The sequence below is a fragment of the Brachyhypopomus gauderio genome, chromosome 1, assembly GCF_052324685.1.
Source record: "Brachyhypopomus gauderio isolate BG-103 chromosome 1, BGAUD_0.2, whole genome shotgun sequence".
Lineage (NCBI taxonomy): Eukaryota > Metazoa > Chordata > Actinopteri > Gymnotiformes > Hypopomidae > Brachyhypopomus > Brachyhypopomus gauderio.
The window spans coordinates 11162990-11181711 of NC_135211.1; the positions used below are offsets into that span (position 1 = coordinate 11162990).

General features: G+C 48.4%; 1 protein-coding gene across 8 annotated transcripts in view; it reads right to left on the bottom strand.

The window, feature by feature from the left end:
- Positions 1–18722, bottom strand: part of kif21b (kinesin family member 21B) — a 53769-nt gene that overhangs the window by 14444 nt on the left and 20603 nt on the right. For 3 of the 8 annotated variants that reach the window (XM_076993403.1, XM_076993393.1, XM_076993679.1), the window contains 24 exons: positions 17774–17923; positions 16499–16633; positions 16068–16253; positions 15411–15526; positions 14354–14549; positions 13304–13493; positions 13098–13161; positions 12721–12945; positions 11558–11696; positions 11230–11368; positions 10900–11088; positions 10582–10781; positions 10150–10257; positions 9281–9588; positions 8751–8901; positions 8196–8399; positions 7974–8075; positions 7603–7768; positions 7299–7359; positions 7147–7195; positions 6591–6796; positions 6389–6463; positions 6096–6209; positions 3475–3513 (listed from right to left, as the gene is read on the bottom strand). In XM_076993403.1, coding sequence (XP_076849518.1) covers positions 3475–3513; positions 6096–6209; positions 6389–6463; positions 6591–6796; positions 7147–7195; positions 7299–7359; positions 7603–7768; positions 7974–8075; positions 8196–8399; positions 8751–8901; positions 9281–9588; positions 10150–10257; positions 10582–10781; positions 10900–11088; positions 11230–11368; positions 11558–11696; positions 12721–12945; positions 13098–13161; positions 13304–13493; positions 14354–14549; positions 15411–15526; positions 16068–16253; positions 16499–16633; positions 17774–17923 — 3512 coding nt within the window. The other 5 variants (XM_076993557.1, XM_076993690.1, XM_076993478.1 and 2 more) reach the window with 4 other exon arrangements.

Sequence of the window (18722 nt, forward strand, 5' to 3'; positions counted from 1 at the left end):
CTCAAGCTCGCCTTTACCGAGACGCCCTCCACCCAATTAAACACCACCGAGCTTCTCCGCCCACTCTCAGAAGACCCTTCATGCTTGTTCAGTCTTACACCTCCACTTCTGCGTATCTGCAACTTCCTTCTGAGCGGATGCCGGCATTCAGCCCAGAGACAGGAGCAGCCGTGTGGTCGAGCCAGATCGGTGGGGGTGAAGTCTGGGTGGGGGTGGCGTCGGGTTAGGGGGAGTGGCCGGGATGGAGGCGGGGTCAGACAGGGGGCAGCGAGGGCCATTCGCCTCTATTGTTCCCTGTTCCCTGTGTCAGTCAGTCACAGGCATGACAGATTTAGCAAGAATGCCGCATGACGCCCGTCATACTCAGTAACGTCAAAAGCTGGGGGGAGGCAGGCATCTCCACTCCCTTCCGCCATGGCTAAGAATAGCTCTGGCAAGCTTCCAAAATGACTGGAACCTAAATCTCCACATCTGTCTGAAAAAGGAGGAGGAGAGAGCACCAAAAATAAACATGATGCGTTCCTGACAGAACAAATGTTGAATCAGTAAGAGCATCAAGCTACTACAAACTCCCGCCAAAGAACTGATGGTGACTGGGAAGTACTCGGTTCCATCCAAACATAATAATAAACAGTTCATTCATATTTCAGTTGTGCATGTGTTTTGTTCTTCTGCATCCATTTATGGATCTAGAATGATGCACATCAGTGATGAGGCAAAGTTCATGTGGCTCATCTCTGCCCCCTAATGGGTGAATGAGGAATAATATCTAACTGCAAACAGGTGTGACCATGATCCTATGAGAGGAACAAAGAAAAAATATATAAAACCCTTGGTGGTGGTGTAGTTCTGTTGTCAAATCTTCCTTGGTCCAAAAGCTTTCGAGACTCCCATGCTATAGGCTTTCCTGCCAATTAGACCACATACCTCCATGAAATCCATCAGCAACCTGGCAGGGCTAAACAATCCTTCCCTTCTGAAAAATAATGAGGATCTCCCCACTGGGTTGGCAGCGTTCCCCGTGAGCTTGGCCACGGAGCGCTTGCTCTCCCTCCCTCTCTCTGGGAAGCTGTCCGAGTGAGACGGAGTTTCGGGGTAGATTGGAAAATTGGTCTCCAGCGGACAAGCGTCCAGCTCGTCCGCTCCCCCGGTCCTAATAACTGTGAAGCCGCCATTCCGGCTCTGTTGCACGAAGGTGACAGGCGGAAGGCTGATTAAAGGGGAAACTGGGACAGGATTGGAGAGTAGGCTGGAATGGGGGAACGGGCACAGTCTAACACCATTGTGTGTGTGTGTGTGTGTGTGTGTGTGTGTGTGTGTGTGTGTGTGTGTGTGTGTGTGCGCGCGCATGTGTGTTTTGGAGGGGAGCAGCTGGTGAGGCAGGCAGGGCATTGTGGGACATTAAAGAGCCGTCTTTGTTAGTGTTATTGATACACTTCACATAATGTTTTAGATTTTTATCCCATGAATAAAGATTCCAAAAGCCAATTAGGTTTTAAAACATGTCCTCTGAAAAAACATACAGCTACAGTGTCCACAGTTCTTATGATTACAGTTTTTAGAAGATACAGTTGTACAGTGCATCCAAAAGTGCATGGTTGATGTTATGATTACAGCCAGATGGGTGATTACATCCGGAGGGATGAGGTTGAGGGCATTTTGTGGTAATTCGATACTGTGCCCTCGCATGGTAGCATCAGCCAGCCAGTTCGCTCGACACGTCAGGTGGGTAATAACAGAGAGGCTGAGTAGAATTCTGTTGCCGCAGGTCTCTGAACCTCACACATTCAATCACACCCACCCACCCAGGGCCCCGAGGCAGTCGACTCAGGCCAACAGCCTCCCGAGACCCCCAACACTTCCCAGACCCCATGGGCACCACCCAAAACCCCTGCATGCAGCCGCCCACACCCAAATGAATAAACCGCCCCCCACACCACCCCACCGACCCAAAACTAAACACATCCACAGAGGCCAAACACAGCAGATCCACAGCACAGCAAAAAGCCACAAAAAAAAGAACAAAATTTAAAAACAACTAAAAGCAACTCAACTCAAATCTCCATGCAGTACTTGAGCGGTGGTGGTGGAGGAGGAGGCATCAGCGGATTCAGAAACAAGGGAGAGTGGAGTGGGTGGGTGAACGCGCCCCCTCCATCCTCCGTCTGTCTTTTTCCTCATATCCGGAGGAGGTGGGGAGGTGAGGGGACGTGTACGGGGGAGTAACCTGCAATGGCGTGGCGGGTGGTGGGAGGTTTCTGGTAAGAATGAACCTTATCGGTCCGCTTCCATGATGAGATTTAGGGAAGAGCCGTGCTGTTTGCCGTGTCGGAGGCCCGCGGCAAGTTCCAGGCGGATCCAGCAAGCGGGTGTGATCAAACGTGTGGGATTAGACAGCTAGTCGATGTTGAGGACTTCATGCGGCGGTAGCGTAATGAGAACGCTTAACACTGCCGCACTATGTCGCACGCGGGATGGGGGGGGGGGTGGTTTGGGTTTGGGAGGTTTACAAACGGTGTGTGATCATCTGTGGCTCTGCTGGAGCCACGTTTTGGAAAAGAGGAGATAGCAGAAGACTGGTGCTCCAGCCCCACCTCCCCCGTGTTCCATCACAGCACCATTAGGCTCTAATGGGATAACGAGAGCGCTCCTCAACAGGAGACTGGGAAACGCAGAGGCAGCGTTGGGGTAATGTGGGCTGAGAGAGGTACGGAGGAAAGGCACTACAGCCTCTATTAGATAAGGCACGGAGAACCCAGAGGCACCGGAGGGGCGTCTGGCATTACGCCACGGTGTTTAGGAGTCTCCCCTACCGAGACGAGAAAGAAAGCACAAATTCCCGGAGCTGTATTCATCAGCCTCCTTGCTTATGTGAGGTTAACGTTGCTCTCTGTAATGGAGGGGAGGCAGCAGGCCTGTGTTCGGGCACAGACGAATATTAAAAAAAGAGATTTAACAATTTCACAAGCTGCTGTCAAATAATGTTTTAACACGCTTACTCACTATATGAAATTTAGGACAAGGTCACTGCCAATTCACTTTGTGCCTTTCATATTATCATATCATATCATATTAGTTTGTGCCTTATTTACAAGACATTCGATTATTGTTTACGGTAAGGCCAACTGGAACTAGTCCATGGCTGAATGAACATGCCAGTAATTAAGTTGTTTTTTTTCGGGGAAACTGAATCTCTACGAAAGCAACGCTTATATAATTCCGGCTGTTTTTGCTATACAAAAGTGATTCTAAATGAGTCCTGAATGTATGTTTTCTAAGATTAGACCATAAGGTTCATTCAGAGCTGTCAGGGTTCACAGCAAACACGCAACAGAAATGGAAAGGGGGAGGGGCCTGTGAGGATTCAGCATGCTCAAATATTGGCCACGCCCTCTACATGCATGGCCTGAGACAAACTAATCAGGCAACAGGAAACAGAAACAGAATGAAAGACAGACAGACAGAGATCTCTACCTGAGGACCTCCGAGATAGAGGAGTCGCTGTCATCCGACCTAAAGGACAGAACAGCAGCAGGGTTAGGGGAGGGTGGGAGGAGTCAGTTACAGAGAGGGGGAGGGGCGTGTGGAGGAGAAGGCTCAGAGGAAGCAGGCAGCAGACAGGATTGGAGCAAGAAACATAAGGGAGGAGTTAACAGGAGAGAATATGCAGTTGGTCAAGAAGGGTTAAATGATGTCCAAACTGAACATCACAGGAAGAGGAGGAGCTTACTCGTGGCTTCAGTCTTCAAAACATTTGCTCCAGCACTGCTAACACCAATCAAAAACATTTTGGAATTATGTGTTTTCACAAAGTTGTGCAATTATTGTCCAATACGTATTTTACAGTGGGATTCCTAAAACTGTCCTTTTAAAGGGAGCTGTTTTATTTGAGACACACAAACACATGAAACGCTTTCCTGCCTTTCCCTAAAACCCCACTGCCATGATAAATGTATATTATGCTACTTCGAAATATGTTGCTGTTAATTAAGACTATCAAATGAAGGGAACTGTTGACTAAGAAGATATAAAGAGCTAATCACCAGAGTATATGAAAAACAAATGTTACAATTGTCAGTGGTGTGATTTTAGCCTGAAGGATTACACAGAGTTGTACAATCAACTGAGAGACTGGGAGCAAATGTTTTCCTGAACATAAATTGTGGATGTGGTGTGTTTCAGAAAAAAAAATTGAATAAGAGCAAGTATAATTGAACACGTTCATCTTAAGTACTAGGAAAGGCATTTGATCTGCTCTCTGTGAGCCCAACAGTGCTTTGGGGACATTGGGACGTTTCCTGGTGAACTGCAATCTGAACACTACTAAATCTGCAAGCTTCTTCTGCGTTCTGCTCTGGAGGTCCAGCTGACCGACACGACAGACGCCAGCACTCATAAGCATGCAAAACATAAACAAAACCCGTTTCACAGTGAAATGATGCTCTTCTGACGAACTACGGTGTAAGCTCAGCTGACAGACGAACAGCCCGACTCATCAACATCATGGGAGCCAATCAGAACACAACTAATGGAACAGCCCAACTCACCAATGGCACGGGAGCCAATGAGAACACAACTAATGAAACGGAGCACAGCGGTATCTCCAGACAGCCATGAACATCAACCGACTCAAAGTCACTCGAAGCCATCAGTGGATTCAGGTTGTTACTACAGTGTCTGTTCTCATCAGAGTATTAGAACCACATACTCAGTCCACAGTCCACACTAAACCATAACACTCCATAACATTTAAAAAAATGTGTGTACTTGTGTAAATCTGATGTACTTCTGACCAGCTGAATTCTGTTTCGACAGAAACCAAAGCTTAAGTATTCTCTCAAATAATGAATAATTTCCTCATTCAAAGCACATCTGATTGCGCTGTATGGGGACCCTGTAACACGGAGCTACCCCACTGAACTCATTCATATCATAAACTGGGGTGAAAGGAAAGAAGACAAGAAGAACAAAGGTGTGTGGCCATCGGCGAGTGAGACAGAGGTTAATGAAGCGCTCCACTCCAGGTGTCCACCACGGATCAGCAGTAGTGAGTGAAAAGCTAATCAACATGACATTTATTACTGCACTTGTGCGTGAGCGCGCACACACACACACACACACACACACACACACACAGCGCAGAAGGGATGACTCACTGTGTGAAGTGTTGATAGGTTAGATCGTGTTCCCTACTCTTCCCTGTCTTACACTGATTGTTATGTTGACACAAGTCCAACTTCTAATCACCACTAATCCTAAGAAAACAAAATCTAAATTTGCCTCGAGTCGAGTGACTATGCCAAATAATTAACATTAAAAGCGCAAAAAAGGCCCAAAAAACAGCTTAAAATTTAGTATGCAGAAACCAAAGCAGGAATGTCAATTCTACAGAGCACAGAAAAGTGCGACACAAACCAAAGTGTTCAGACAAGCGGCAGAGCGAACACACCCTCAAACCTCGTCTGACCACCAAAAAAATAATACATCATGACAATGGCCTGTCAGAAACTGCGACGGGAGGCAGCGGGGGCGTGCACAGCCGGAGGCGGAGCGGGGGAGGCCGAGCTGACGGCCGCGTCAGGCCTGCGCTGTAATCTCACGCACCGCCGATCCGATCACACGCGGGCAAAGACTCAGACTGGCCTTCTTCAGAGGGTGGAATAATTGGTTGTCCTGCCCTCGCCACTCTATAACGGGCATCCTCGTTATCCCAGCACCCCCTGCTGGCTTGATTGGCGCCAGCTCACGCAGGAAATCTTCACGCCCGGCGAGTTGCAACCACGTTGATGAACTCTGGTTGTGTCTGCTCGTGTTCTCGCTTGCTGATCAACCATACAGACAGTTCTACATTGAAAACTACACCGGGTACCCGAACAGAGGCAACAAACACCAGAAATATACACTGAAGCACAGCGGTTTAGCAATGCATCGTGTGACTAATTCTTTTTATTATTAAGGCTGTGCTTTAGGCAACGTTCATCTAACCGCTGGCCACAGAGTGCTTTTATATCTTTAGACGTAAAGAAAGAAAACCAACGCATGATGGGGGAATCTGAGGGACTAGCGATTTAGTACAGAGACAGTGGGATACTCACTTGTCTAGCGCGGACCCTTGGCTCTGATTACTGGTGAGGCGCGAGAACACGTTGCGGTCGTTGCGTGCTCGGAGGGGAGGGGAGGAGGGAGGTGTGTACAACACCTCAGGAGGCCTGAACACAGCATGACAGACATCACAATCAGGTCTAATGCATGTCAACCTGGTGTTGAGATCAAGTCCTCACATCCATATGTAATAACACGAGTCAATCCACTCAAGAGAGCACACACATATGCTTCATATTCACATATGTCGGTTTACAAGCAGAAATAGCCTTGGTTGCTTGGTCACCTGTACGACTGGCTTCTGTCATAAGATGGTCTCCTGGTCAGTGGAGATGCCTCTGAGCCTCTGGACTGTCTGGGACTGAACAGCACACAGAGAAGGTGACGAGCAACCCCCACCACACCACACACGAAGCAAACGCCACACTCAAAGCAGATCTCCTTCAGGAGGGCTAGATTACACAGATGATGATGAGAGCCACACTCACAATGTGTGTCCTCGGACCGGCAGGCTAATGGTGCGTGACACGCCCTCTCTGGAGTAGAGCTCACGCAGGCCCAGGCCCAATCCGTTCTCCTGAATCTCGGACAGGGAGGCTAGAGATTTAGTGATGTTCTTGGTGGCGTAGTCCAGGACGGGGCCCAAGTGTTCGGCTGAAATAGCTTTCATCTGGCCAGAGATGCGAGGCTCCGTCTGGAGGGCACATAAGTGTGAGGCAAGACATCGGGTCAGAGAGCAGTTTTGGAATTTACTTTCTTGAAGAGCAACTCTGTATGGGCAGAAAGGAGCTGATCCTAGATCCAAACTTCTACTCTAAAGATTTGTATGCCGTGTTCCAGACCGAATGCAAATTTACACATTCCTGCCATCTAGTGGCCATTCTGCTAAAACACACTGTGGGGATAAAAAAACCAGTGGTTAACAGGTAAAAACATCAGATAAATGATAATCAGGTATCAGATCACCAGGTAATTAGCATCAATTACATTTAGCACTTGAAAATGAGCAATAACTTTCTCCATATGTTAATGGCACAGGTTTACCTTGAGCTTGAAGTCATCTTGACTGGCCGACGACTTCATGTGGGAGTAACTGATAACAAAATGCACAGATGCGTCACAGGTAAACAGGTATAACAGGTACAAAGAGTGTACATAATCGTTATGAAATGCAGGAATCACAACAGGGATCTTACCTGGGCTCGGATGTCTGACTGAACTCAGACACCTCCTCATCTGTGCTGGCATAGCCATTCTCTGTAGAAAAAAAAAACACCCTTCTAGAGGTAATTTCTAGAAGGTTCTAGAAGATGCCATGTGTGTGCAGTCACTGAACAGTGCTTGAACAAGAGGTTAAGGCCTCTTCAAAAACGAGAGGGTATCTGTCTTTGATTAACATTGTGAGGTGAACCAAACACAGCATGCTAAGCAAACACAAGAATGAGTAAGTGAAGAATATTATGAAGTTATGAAGAACATTTTTAAACACTTTGAACGCACCCTGCTGCACATTGTGAATAAGAGCCTGCAACTCTGGGATACACTCCGCCTTCTCCCTCAGAGCATCCAGGATCATGTGATTTTGGGAAGAGCCAATCACATCCGTCTGACGCAACTGACCCTCCAGCAGTCTAATCTGGGCCTCTTTCTGAACCACTTGTAAGTTCTGAGGACACACACACACAAGTTTAAATCAAATGTCTGCAACTTATAAGTTGCACCTGTTCAGTTCACCTAGGATCACCAGTTAAAAGGATAATCCACAACACTTTATGAGTTCTGTGCTCAAGAAGGTGTTGTGGGTTATCCTTTTTAAAAGAGATTTTATACGTAAACAAAACCTCTGTGCGAAACTGTAAAAAATGTTTCACCTTGTCTATAGATGCCTTCAAGAAATGGTCTAGGAGATGGCGAGCTTCAGCAAGAGAGCAGGAACTGATCACCACAGAGGTGTCCACAGAGTCCAGCTCATCCTGATGGAAACACCCAGTCTTTTAGGCCTCATTGTGGATGTATGAGAAGACATTTCTGATGCCAGCTTTACAAAGTTCAAGCTATGCAGTTGAGATGGTTTGAGATGAGTGACCACTAACTTTGGACTCCTCGATCTGCACGATGGTGGCCTGGCAGTCCGAGAGGCTGTCATTGATGTAATCGATGTTAGCGTTGAGAACCTCAATTTCTTCGTTCATCTCCAGGACGACTCTGTCGTCCTCCTCCTCCTGGGGCCCCTCGCTCAGGAACCTCTCTCGTTTACGCAACAGCGTCTCCTGCTGCACCGACAGCTCCTCCCGTTTCTGACGGACACACAAAAAAGTAATAAATAAGGCAGAAAACAGAACAATGAGAGAGGGAGAGAGAGAGAGAGAGAGAGAAAACAAACAGATGAGCTCCAGGAAGCCTCTGGGTGCTGTCCCACGGTGCAGCTCATGGTTAGGGATAAGGGTTTAGGGCCCCCATACTCAAATTTGAGTATAGGGGCCCTGTTTTGAAAGGGGCCCTGTTTTTTTTATGATTTTTTTTTTTTCAATCTGCTCTTATTTTGAAATCGTGCGATCTCAAGACGATGCTGGGGGCTGGGGATTGCCTCTATTGCAACAACATCATTTCTATTTGAGTACCCCTGGTTCAGGGAGTGAGGGCCGCACCTTTATGAGGCGGTCCATGTCGGCCTCCACGTTGGAGATGGTCATCCTCTGCATGACTATGTCCAGGACCCTCCTCTCCAGGGCCTGCCACTTCTGCCGTGCCGTCTTGGAGGAACTGCTGCTCACTCCCTTCCTCTGGAACTTCTTCCTGCTACGTCACGCGGTGGATGTTGGAGAGGAAACAGTCATCAAATGACAACTACAGACCTTAGATATCTGACCTTTTAAAATGTCCCTCCTCCACCTAATGATTTGACCAATTGGAGATAAAACAGTGAAATCAAGCTTTGTATTTAAGGGCTTTAATCTTCAGAATGATCACATGACAACCTTGATGGCATTAAAACCAGCTTCAAAATGAGTGAGCCTTCCTACGGCTAATTTCTCCAGTGTCTTTCAGCATCCTTCCTGCTGGGACCGCTGTGGGAAGTCTCACCCCATATCGGCATCATCATGAAAACCCCTAGAGATGGTCAGTGAGGCCACATTTAAACCAGCCCAGACCGCTGGTTCCCCACTGCCCTACGCACCTGGCCAGGACGGCTCCTCCTCCAGCTCCCTCGCTCTCCCCCAGGTAGCCGTTCAGCTTGGCGTTCCACTGCCGCACGATGCCAGCGACCGAGCGGGCGGTCTCGGGCTCCGACGAAGCCGTGCTGGTGGTGGTTCCGGCAGAGAGCTCGGCCCCGGAGTCCAGGCTGGGCGGGCGGCGGGCCACGCGGCCGGCCACGCGCTCCGACATGGGCCTGGCAAGCCGACGGAGTGCGGTCACCTCCTGGGTCTTCCTACGCAACACAATCTCCTGCTGCCGCTTCTGGGACTCCAGCGCACGGATCTGATACTGCCACAAACACATCGTTTCCTTGTGGGTCAGTGCCGCGTACAAACCAGAGCAGATTCGTGCACCCTGATTGACGTACAAACTTCTTCTTGGATGATTAATTAAACTTTTGCATAAGATAAAAACTAGCAGTGTTTCAACTGATGAATCAGCACCAATTGCAAGGAAATTTGCATCAGAGCACTGGTACCTCATTTACATATTATCTGCAATATACACACACACCCTAATGTCTACATATGCATAATATTAAAATTCAACATGTCCTGCATGCAGGTGTAGTGCTAGTAAGCCAAAAAGAGGAAAGAAGTTAATGCACAGGGAAATGTATCCAAACCAATGTGGGCTGTTAAACTGTTGATGAAATTGTCTTGCTTTCTGACTGCCTTGATCTGAACTGATGAAGAAGTGCCAATGTGCAATAAATAGTGTTACATGATGACAAATATATAAATAGTGACGGAAGGTGTCATGTGTTCTGAAGTGCAATGCAAATAAACTGGACTGAACGGGAAACTGAACCCAAAGGTGTCAGGTGCAAATCTCCTGTACATTACTAACCTCCTGGCGCCGCTGTTCTTTCTTGAGCTGCGCGATCTCTCGGTTCCTCTTGGCCTCAATCATCCTCCTCCTCTGCTGCTCCTCTTTCATCTGCTTCATTAGCGCCACCTGTGGCAGGAGGTCCACACAGCACAGTGAGAATGAGGTCAGAGCACCAGTCAGTCAATTCAGGGCTGCTGTTTAATTACCCCTCACTAACAACACACTTAGTCCGCTCTACATCCTCTGCAACACCAGCAGTTCTGGTTACATACAACAAGAACCTGAGAAGGTTTTTTAGAAGACGTTAAGGTCAGTTTACCTAAAGCCCCATTTAAAGAAGTATACATTACACACACTTGCATCAAACAGTAACTAATGTTTACACGTCACTGTCTACGTTTCACCGAGAGGGGGCAGCATTTCCTTATTGTTCTGCTCATCACGCTCTACCTTCGCTTTCTTCATCTCAGCCACCTCGGCCTGCAGTTTCTTGAGCTCGCGTTCATAGCGGCTCTGGTTCTTCAGCAGGCGGGCATGCTCCTTCTGGGCCGCCTGCAGCTTGGCCAGGTCCCTGTTCATCTCCTTCAGACGTTTCTCGTACTCAGCCTTGATCCTGCTGGCCTTCTCCTCCGTATAGTTCTCCATGGACACTATCATCACAACACACGGTGTAAAACAGCCCGCCCGCCACCCGGACCCCTTCCGCGCATTAAACCCAAGCCCGAAGATAGGAAGACCGATACGAAAGAAAGGGCACGGCCTGCTCACTGAGGTTCTGCAGCACGCGGTCCCGCTCGAGCTGCGTGTCGCGGATCTTGTTCTGCAGGAGGACGAGCTTCTCCTCGTACTGGAGCTTCAGCGTGAGCAGCCGGCGCTGGCTACCCTCCAGCTCGTCGATCAGTCTCTGCTTGATCTCGATCTCGCACGTCAGGTCCGCCAGGTCGGCCTGCAGGTTGGCTGGGGTTGGCGGGGGAGGGGAGTGTAAGGACAGACATGCCACCATTAGTACGTTTGCTAAAGCTTCCGCTCTCCTCCGACTGGCCCTCCGATCTTGGTGGATGTTATCTATGATGTTGGTAAAAGGATGTCTCCACAAACCTTTCTCATCTGAGTCCGAGTCCGAGTCCACCAGGCTCTCATCGCTGTCAAACTCTTCCTCCTCCCTGGTCTCCTCTTCCTCATCCTCTTCATCTTCATCACAGCCACTCTCCTCCTCAGGTAGAGGGTACATGCCATCCTGAACAAGGATAAGCAATAAACAGAGGATAATTTAAGCCATAAATAACTTTTTTACTGAACAAGGTTTATGTTCAAAATGCTCTGGAGAGTTCAAAGAGTTCAAAGTTCATTAGGCTCATTAGCCTTCATGGTCAAAGCCGACCAGGTCGTCCAAGAACCTCATAAAGCACATTTGGACTGCACGGACCTCCTCAGGGTCGTTGTCAGAGTCTCCATCTCCGTTCTCTCTGGCCAGAGCAGTATCGCCGGCGCCGTTCGACCCATTCTGCCCGTGTTCTGGAGCATGGAGTTTTGCCCTCTTCTTCAGGCCTTTCTCCCTCTCCGGACTGCACACACAGAGGAAAACGCAGGTGATTCAAACCTCATGCCCTCGCCAGCAAACGGGCTGACTAAGAACATCAGAACATGGCACCCAGTGTCCATAAGAGCAACATAGTGACTCTTCCACCAACACATCACACAACTCACAACTAGCACTAATGTGAAGACTGGAACATAGAACCAGAAATCATCAACAGCATTATTAACTAATGAACAGATTAACTAATCTTGACCCTTTTTATACAGTGTGTGTAACATAATATGGATATTGAAGAAGTGGAAAAGTTTGGTAAAACTGGATACTGTGAACACTGAGAATTTTTACTCGATATGGGCTTAGGAAATATGCTATACTTAATATCATGTGGATAGGGCTTTCTATCCACACGCTATTAAGCATAGCCTTCTTAATATCGTGTGGTTTAATAGGATACGGTCACTCCAGCACACACTTCCAGCAAACTCGAGCAACCAAAAAGCTTATGATCTGACCGAAGGGACCAATAACAGCGTAAAGGAAGCACACCAGGGTGGAGCCCCCGGCTGGGCTCCGCCCAAGACCCATCACAACTGCAGGAGCTCCCAGGATCAGAGAGCTGATCCATTAGTGGGAGCCCTTCTCCATTAAAGCCCCATTACAGACCCACAATGCCGCGACTCTCCCACGCTCGACTGGGAGTTATGGGGGGTCGTTGTATCTGTGCCAGCTTCTTGTCCTTGTGCCTTAATGGCAGTCTTGTACGCATTCTCAAGCGCTCACACACACATGCGTGCGATGAATGTAAAAGCCGGTGGGTTGAAGAGCCAAAACCAGACAGGGGGAAGTCCCGACTCATTCACTCCCAGTGCACCAGGAGACATGAGAGCTAAGAATGGGACACTGAAGCAATTGACCCACTATCATATTATATCATAATGCATCAATAAATACACCATAATGGAAGCAACTGTTAATGTTTCATTTCACTCGTTCTTTGAGTTCTGCTTAATTCCCATTATGTTTGTCAAATGAGGTAAACCTTTGACCACCTCTTCCGCCTCTGGTTCCTTTCTTTCTTCTTCAGCCTTTCGATGTCCATCTTGGCCCGGCGAATCACATCCGTGATCTCGGACTCCATGGAGACGGAGGGGGAGGAGCCCAGTGGGTGTCCAGGAGGGGCAGCATGGATGGAAGGGTGAGGAGAACGGGAGGAGAGACGAGACAGGCTACGTCTCAGAGATTCATTCATGGCCTCGCTCTCCAGAAACTTAGATCTGAGACACAGAGACAGAGAGACAGACAGAGAGAGACAGAGAGAGACTTGAACACATACATTTTGGATAAAACTGGCACTTGCTGTCCTTCATTACTACAAGTGAAATGATACAAACAAAAATTAAGACAAGGACACATTGTACAGTCTCACCGGAGTTCTTCAATCTCTCTGATGTAGTTTTGGATCAGATGACCAATCTCCTCGTTTGTCTCCCCTGAACAGAAAGCGTGAGACTGTAATAGCAGGCTCAGTTAAATCAGCCTCCGAATCACAGTACAATCAACGGCATGAGTTGAGCTCTCTGTGTCAAAAAAAAAAAAAAAAAAAGAACAGGTGCAATAAAGTTTCCGCCGTACCCGTCTTGGTGAGGAGAAGGTTGACTTCGTTGGTGAGGAGCTGCGTGACCCTGGTGTTGAGGTGGTCAATGGTTTCCTGCATGGCCTTCACGCGCAGACGCAGGGTGTCGCTCTCTCTCTGCAGCATGGTGTTCTCCTGGAACAGGTCGCTGAAGCCCTCTGATCCATCCTCACAGGCTACACGCTTCCCCTACAGAGAGGGACGAATTGAGGGAGGGGGAGAGAGAGAGAGAGAGTGTGAGTGAGTGAGTGAGTGAGTGAGTGAGTGAGTGAGTGAGTGAGTGAGTGTGTGAGTGTGTGAGTGTGTGAGTGTGTGAGTGTGTGAGTGTGTGAGAGATAAGTAAAATCCCTCAGAAGCCATCATTCGTCCTGAGTCTGCTCCACTCTCCTATCATCCCTGCTGTGTGGAGCTCATATCTGAGTACTACTGACGGCAAAGAGCTAAATGCTAAGGGCTAACAGCTAACGCTAAACCCGGGCTCCTCTCCTCCAGGTCCCCACAGGGCCCATTATTGTGCTGCCTGCCACTATCCTGCCGCTGGAGTAAGATCCCATGAAGCCACACGCCGCTAATCGGTCCCCTTACAAAAACAACCCTACAGCTCTCCACATGACCTATGACCTTTGAACTGGCAAAGTAAAAAAAAAAGAATGGAGTGGAGGTGCAACCTTTCAACAAGGCTTTGTTCGATGGTCCAGATTAATGCTCAGCTTCTTCTCAAGACCACAGCTGAACAAGACAGTCATTTTTTAATGGATTTTGATGGACAAAAAAAGCTTTGATTTCATGTTGTTGTGCACTTTGTGGTAAAGGAAATAAGCAACAGGATCTCATCCTGCCTTCTTTGCTTCTTTGAAACCAGTGCCAATTACTATGAGACACCCTACATCAACACACACACACACACACCCTACATCAACACACACACACACACCCTACATCAACACACACACACACACACACACACACACACACACACACACACACACACACACACACACACAGGAAATGGACAGAAGAACTACAGAGGGTATCATGGTCTTCCTCACTGCTTTGTACTCCATGAGCTCCATCTGCAGGCGGGCGATCTCGGCCCGCAGGGCGCTGATCTGCTGGCTGGTCTTGTCCTGGTTCACCACCACCTTGTTGCGGATGTTGCGGGCGCGGTTGGCGTACTTCAGAGTGTTGAGCGTCTCCATGAAGTCACGGTCAGAGGGGCTGACGCAGGCGATCATCACCGTCCGACTTGGGGAAACATCACCAGAAGATTAAGAAATGAACACTGCTACTCCAACATCTCAATGTTGAAAATACACCATTGCCCTCTCAGACTCTGGATGAGCACGTTCTCTTTCTCCGTGTGTGTGTGTGTGTGTGTGTGTGTGTGTGTGTGTGTGTCAGGACCGATTTGCATGCTCTGGCCATGTGAAAAGAGGACCTGTGTCTACAGATCCTTCATGTTTAATTCAGAACGCCCCCTCGGAGACCAAATAACAAACATGTGTTGTGTGTGGCCAGCCTGCACTGTGGGATAGATATCTGCACCCTGAAGTCACACATGTACACACACACACACTCACACTCAAACACACACAACTTCAGAAACCGCAGATGGACACGCATAGCCACATGCACGCACGCACGCACGCACACACACACACACACACACACACACACACACACACACACACACACACAGTAAAGCAATAAACTGCAGTGGTTGCATGCATTAACCTTCTGAGGCGTAGGAGCAGTGACAATGCCTTCCCTGTAGACAGTGGTGGGGCATTAGTGTGGTCCACCACACATGACGCATTATAAACTTAGTGTGTGTGTTTGAGTGCATCAACTTTCACCAGGTAGCTCAGAACATACAGCTCTGTATATGCACGATTCAACAGACAGTCGGACCATACTCAAATGACATGGCTGCTTAGGGCCCCCACACCACCAGAGGGCCCCCAAGAGCACTAGGAAATCATGATGAGCCTATGAATTACAGAAGACTTTGGTGATGAGGTGGTGGCATGGGGGCCCCCAAATAAAATTCTGTTTGGTTTGTGTCTGTGTGCAAAATGTGAACAAATGGTGATTCTGGATCATTACCTGTTCCCTCCCAGCGAGTCCTGCAGAAGGCGTGTAAGTTTGGAGTCTCTGTATGGCACATGACCCGCCTTCTTACTCTGGTCTCCCAGTGCACTGATCACATTTCCCAGAGCCAACTGCAACACACAGACACACACACACACACACACACAGACAAACATTCTGTCACTCGCCTCATCACACTCCATCACATTCCCTGCTCACTGTAACATGAGTGAGATTAAACGCTTTTCAACCGCACCACTTACCATAGATCACCGACCTACAGAAACAATAGCTCTGCCTGGCTCTGCTCCAGGTCAGGAGATCTCAGCTCTGCTGGAGCGTCTCTACCTGCGACCCGTACGGCCGCGTCTGACAGCAGAGTCACCGTAATGAACCAAGCTAGTCCCAGAGCTCACCCAGGTACCACCACATCATCGCAAAGTGCTGACTGCACCTTTAATGATTAATTCCTTCAAGGAAACTTCGGTTGTAAATAAACCCTGACAAAGCAAGATTTCTGCATAATGGTTAACTTCGAGATCTAAGTTAGAGAAGCTTGTTCTAGAAGTTCTTGAAGTTCCAGCTCTAGAAGTAGAATTGGCTCTAGAAGCCTGCGTAGCTCTCCAACCCAAAGCGATATGGGTGTGACCCGAGGGTGCTGGGGTCCCGTACCAGGCCGCAGTTGATGGAGATGCCCTCACGCGCCCGCTCCCCCGTGGCCCCTGTGCGCTTCAGCCGCTCCGATCCAGCCAGGTCCACAAAGTGGAATTTGGCAGTGAGGGTCTCGTACTCAGGCTGGGTGATGGAGCCGTCTGCGTCCCCTTCCCCGCTCGCCGTCCCGCACGCCGTCCCGCATGCCTTTAAACACAGAGAAAAGACCAGGAACATGGCATAAAAACCCTTACAAAGGATTCGGGCCAGTTGTCGTCTTATCAGTCAATATTGCAGTGCGTAACAATCTCAAAACACTCCGTCGAGGAGGATGTGACTATAAACTGGTGGCAGGGACCCAGTCAGCTCCGTTTCCTGTGCAGTGCAAGCCTGGGTACAGTGTTAGCGTGCCCTAACGGCTGGGCTGGTTATGGAGGGTGGCAGGCCGGTACCGGCGGTGGCTGTGGACACACCCTCATCTGGCACAGGTGCACGGTGAAGATGGCATGTGAGCGGGAGCTCTGGGCGTTCATCTGGGTGCTGGCCGTGGTCCGGGACAGAGCACCCAGCTTCAGACACTGCAGGAGCTGAGGACACAGCACACACATGCAGGGGAGGAGTTAGCCTGAGTGCACGTGTCTGTGTGTCTGTCTGTGGTTAAAACGTCATAAAGTGTCTCGTTAATTCTATCAGGCAAGTATAACCTTGCTGATTTATCCTAAAAACTCAGGCCCATCCAAATATACATGATCACTGAAATTTGGGCAGTCTTTCTCTCTCTCTCTCTCTCTCACACACACACACACAGTTATGTCACTAGTGGGATGGTGCATGCATGTTTTGTTGCAGGATGGAAGTGGATCCAGATTCCAGGTTGGGATTTGTTTAAACATCTTTCCTAATTGGGATGCTGCTCTGTCCTAGGAGGGGAATATAAGGACGGCAGACAGGAAGAGGAGGAGGCTACTACGGGTCAGCTGCTGTAGTTTCCAGCTTGGGGGAACGATTGATAGACTCTGTGCAGACTTTGTGTTGCATTGGCATGACTTGTTTGCGTGGTTGTTGAGTAAGAGTGTATTATATTCATGTGTCCATTCATGTTATGTTGATGTTTATGTTTTCCTTTTCCTCCCTCCCCTCTGGTTAGTAGGAAGTGGCTGCCATTTTATTTTGGGTTGGTTGTGTCTCTGTTTGTTAGTAGGGAGATAGGGACTTGTGTATTTTCATTTCTTGGTTAGACATATTTACTTTCTAGATTGGGGTTTTGTTTTTATTTTGGCTTATGTCACTTCTGAAATAATACCAGAGTTGTTTACATTTACGGCATTAACATTTTTAGTTTGTATAAGTATTTTTTTCGTTTATATAATTATATAGATACCTTGATGACTAAAAATACCTATATATAATACATCCACATTAAACATAGAAACCTGTGAGTACTGTCTTTACTCAGTATTATTACTCTGTTTTTCCTCCTTGGATGCTGTGGTGGCCTATGGCCTAGAATGGGTCATTAACACACTCACACTCACTCAATCACATACACACACGTAATAATACATCTTATTCATGAAGCGCTTCACAGTGAGTTTAAAGGGGAGGCTAAAAAAAGAATAAAATGCAAAGGAAGGACCAGTGAATAAAACACAAAAGAACAGAAAAACACAAGCGACACCGTATGACCAGATATTTCAGTGCAGTATTTAGGGGTTGTACACGCTGACCTCCTCCTCTGAGCTGACGAGCCGTGAGGTCACTCCGGACGTGTAGATGCCTCCGGTGCTGTCCTCATGGATCTTTATGTTGGACTTCCTGCCGCGAGCTTCCGGGTCGCGCGCGCTGTCAAATAGGTCCAGGATCTCCTCGTTATAGAGCTACAGGGGAAACACACACACACACTCTGACCCGCTGCTAACCAAAGGTCAAGGAGGTCAAAAGGCCAGAGAGCGAGAGGCCGACCTTTGGGCCACGTGAACCACAGAGGCTACACAATGAGCTAAAGAGGTGCTGACTATGATAAATACTGATAACCACGCTGACCTCAGCTGAACAAACACGGTACGTGCATTGGTGTGTGCGCGTGAGTGTGTGTGTGCGGCTCTCAGACCGAGAATGAAAGAAAGACCATTAAGGAAGTCACGGAGGGGAAGATGTGCCAGAATCAGAAAGAAAAAGGCAAATAATGGAGAGACAGGATAAAAGAAAAACACTTAAAGAGAAAGGTGTGTGTGTGAGACCCAAAGGAGTCTGATAGTAGATCACTCTTAAAGAATAAGGCTGCTACTGGAGAGATTCCATTTATTTACAGCAGCAGAGAAGCTATGGAGACCTCCTTATCCAGGACTCTGTCAGACAGCCAGCCTGAGAGAGGACGGGTCCTGCCCACCAATGAGACCAGCTCACCCAGCCTGAGAGAGGACAGGTCCTGCCCACCAATCACACCAGCTCAGCGAGCATGAGGTGTCCACACACACGCTCACACGCACAGTGCCTGCTAGGTCAGATGACTAAGAGAGAGATGTGGACAGCCCTCCCTGACGGCCCTCCCAGACAGTCATCACCTCTTCTGTATCTCTCTTCCTATTTCCACTTCAATTAGTCTCTCACTTCACTATGTCTGACTCAACACACACACACACACACACACACACACACACACACACACACACACAC